General features: G+C 61.7%; 2 protein-coding genes across 2 annotated transcripts in view; one reads left to right on the plus strand and one right to left on the minus strand.

Annotated features, from left to right (window-relative positions):
* LOC114000362 (SRC kinase signaling inhibitor 1-like) overlaps nucleotides 1-429 on the plus strand; it is a 4237-nt gene extending 3808 nt beyond the window's left edge. The window contains exons 6-7 of the mRNA XM_039378807.1: nucleotides 81-85; nucleotides 225-429. Coding sequence (XP_039234741.1) covers nucleotides 81-85; nucleotides 225-429 — 210 coding nt within the window. The remainder of the gene's footprint in view (nucleotides 1-80; nucleotides 86-224) is intronic.
* Nucleotides 430-518: 89 nt separating this feature from the next.
* On the minus strand, nucleotides 519-2709 carry LOC113994022 (EH domain-containing protein 2-like). The gene is made up of 2 exons (XM_039378808.1): nucleotides 2272-2709; nucleotides 519-834 (listed from the first exon to the last, which is right to left on the minus strand). The coding sequence occupies exons 1-2, from the start codon at nucleotides 2670-2672 to the stop codon at nucleotides 519-521; spliced, it is 717 nt and encodes a 238-aa protein (XP_039234742.1). The 5' UTR covers nucleotides 2673-2709.
* Between the last annotated feature and the right edge of the window lie 313 nt (nucleotides 2710-3022).

The raw sequence follows: 3022 nt of genomic DNA on the forward strand, positions 1-3022 counted from the left end.
TTTTTTCCTTCCATTTCTTCCCTTTTTCCCCCCTTTCCCCCTTTTTCCCCCTTTCCCTCCTTTTCCCCCTCCTTTGGCAGCCGCGGCAGATTTTGGGGGGGGAGGAAGTGGGGGGAGGGGCCCGGGGGGTCCCGGGGGGGTCCCGGGGGGTCCCGGGGGGGGGTTGGGCCCCCGCAACCTCCTGGAAATTTGGCGGAATTCCCGGGAATGCTGCGGGGGGGGAGGGGCCCCACCCCGCCCTTCCCCACCCCAAATTCTTGGCGGGGACCCAAAATCGACCCGAAACGCCCCAAAAAACAACCTGGAACCCCCCCCGGACCCCCCGGGCACACCCGGAAACCTCAAATCCCCCCAAAACACCCCAAAATCCCCCCAAAATGCCCCCAAAACGCCCCCGAAACCCCCCCAAACCCCCTCAAATCCTCCTAAAACACCCCCAAAAAACTCCTAAAACACCCCCAAATTCCCCCCAAACACCCCCAAATCCCCCCAAACACCCCCAAATCCCCCCAAAAACCTCAAATCGATTTTTGGGGACCCCCCCCGGATTTTTGGGACCCCCCTTTACCCCAAATTCTGCTCCTCCCCCCCCCTTTTCCTTTAGGGACGACGTTCCCGATTTTGGGCTCCCTCCTCTCCGGGGGGGGGTTTTGGGGCACGCCCCGTTTTTTGGGGGCCCCCCCGGCTCCCCCCCGTTTTTTGGGGCCCCCCCCCTGTTTTTGGGGCCCCCCCTTACCCCTGCAGACGCGGTGCTGGGCCCCGGCCATGATCCCGGGGGTGTCGATCAGGGTGATGCTCTCCAGGACCTGGTTGGGAATTTGGGCGCACACGAACCTGGGGGGGGCGGGGGGGGGTCAGGACCCCCCAAAATTCTCCCCCCCGGGGGTTTGGGGACCCCCCCAGAGCGCGGGGACCCCCCCGGCCCCGCCTGCCCGGCTGTTTTCCCGGGATTTGGCAGCGGCCGGGGCGGAATTCCAAAGGGATGGGTCATCCAGGGAGGGGGGGAGCCCCAAAAGGGGGGGGAGGGGGGGCTGGGCGGGGCCCCCCCGAGAATTTTGGGGGGTTCTGGGGTGTTTTGGGGGAGTTCTGTGGGAATTTTGGGGTGTTTTGGGGGAGTTCTGTGGGAATTTTTGGGGTGTTTTGGGGGAGTTCTGTGGGAATTTTGGGGGGTCTAGAGGGTTTTTTTTGGGGTGTTCTGGGAGAGTTTTGGGGGAGTTTGGGGAGGTCTTGACAGAATTTTGGGAGGGTTTGGAGGGTTTTGGGGGGGTTTTTGGGGATCTTCGGGGGTGTTTGGGGGGAGCTTTGGGGGAGTTTTGGGGTGTTTGGGAGGGGTGTTAAGGTGGTTTTGGGGGAGTTTTGGGGTGTTTTGGGGAGGTTTGGGGGTGTTTGGGGGGAGCTTTGGGGGGGTTTTGGGGGGTTTGGGGGTGTCATGGAGTGGGCTTGGGGGTTTTGAGGGCGTGTCAGGGATGTTTTGAGGGTGTTTTGTGGGACTTTTGTGGGGGTTTGGGGTGTTTTGGGGGAGTTTTGGGGGCATTTTGGGGTGGTTTGGGAGTGTTTCGGGGTCTCCTCCCACCCACCTGTTGAGGAACCCGTTCCCGAGCTTGCGGAAGGGTTTTTTGGGGTCGACGACGAGGGCGTTGCCGGGGATGAGCTCGGGGGTCTCCCCGTGTTTTGGGGGAGTTTTGGGGTTGTTTTGGGGTGTTTTGGGTTGTTTTGGGGGTGTTTTGGGGTGTTTTGGGTTTTTTTGGGAGCGTTTGGGGGTTGTTTTGGGGGTGTTTTGGTGAGGTTTTTTGGGGGGTTTTAGGGAATTCTGGAGGTGGTTTTGGGGTGTTTTAGGGGGTCTTTGGAGAGTTTTGGGGGTGTTTGGGAGGGTTTGGGGGGATTTTGGCGGGGTTTTGGTGGCTTTCAGGGGCATCTCGAGGGGTGTTCTGGGCTCTCCTCCCACCCACCTGTTGAGGAACCCGTTCCCGAAGGGGCTGAGCTTGCGGAACGGTTTTTTGGGGTCGACGGCGAGGGCGTTGCCTGGGACGAGCTCGGGGGTGTCCCCGTGTTTTGGGGGGTTTTGGGGGCATTTTGGGGGGTTCTGGGGGGGTTCTGGGGTCTCCTCCCACCCACCTGTTGAGGAATCCGTTCCCGAAGGGGCTGAGCTTGCGGAAGGGTTTTTTGGGATCGATGACGAGGGCGTTGCCGGGGATGAGCTCGGGGGTGTCCCCGTGTTTTGGGGGCATTTTGGGGGGTTCTGGGGGGGTTTTGGGCTCTCCTCCCACCCACCTGTTGAGGAACCCGTTGCCGAAGGGGCTGAGCTTGCGGAAGGGTTTTTTGGGGTCGACGACGAGGGCGTTGCCGGGGATGAGCTCGGGGGTGTCCCCGTGCATGACGGCCACGAAGGAGTCGGTGGTGGGCTCGGGGCCCACGCGGGCGCCGGGGATCTCCTGCTCCAGCAGGTACTGGATGAAGGTGGTTTTCCCGCTGGAATACTGGCCCATGACCAGCACCATCGGCTTCCCGTCGAAATCCGCCTCCTCCAGCGGCGCCGACTGGAACTCCTGGAACCGGTAGAACTTCTCCACCGGCAGCAGCTTCTCCCTGTAGAGCTCCTTCAGCTTCTCCGTCACCGGGGCCACCCCGGGCCCCGAGCGGCTCCGGCGCCGCCGCCGCAGCCAGCGCAGCATCCCGGGGGGAAAACGGGGGAAACGCCGGGAAAAGGGAGAGGGGAGGGCGGGAAAAACACCCCCGGGAGGGGAGGGGGGGGAGGGATCACGGGGGGGGAAAAGGGGGGAAAGGGGGGATCAACCTCCGGGAGTTTGGGATGTTCCGGAGGGATCAAGAGAGGGGAAAAATGGGAAATCCCACTCTGGGGTTCTGGGATGTTCCAGAGGGATCAAGAGAGGGGAAAAAGGGGGGAATCACTCTCTGGGATTTTGGGATGTTCCGGAGAGATCAAGAGAGGGAAAATGGGGGAAAAAAACCCCTCCTTGAGTTCTCGGGATATTCCCAAAGGAAAAATGGGGGGAAAAACCCT

The sequence above is a fragment of the Pipra filicauda genome, unplaced genomic scaffold (genome assembly GCF_003945595.2).
Source record: "Pipra filicauda isolate LSUMZ 115617 unplaced genomic scaffold, ASM394559v2 scaffold1480_size17497_pilon, whole genome shotgun sequence".
Taxonomy (NCBI): Eukaryota; Metazoa; Chordata; class Aves; order Passeriformes; family Pipridae; genus Pipra; species Pipra filicauda.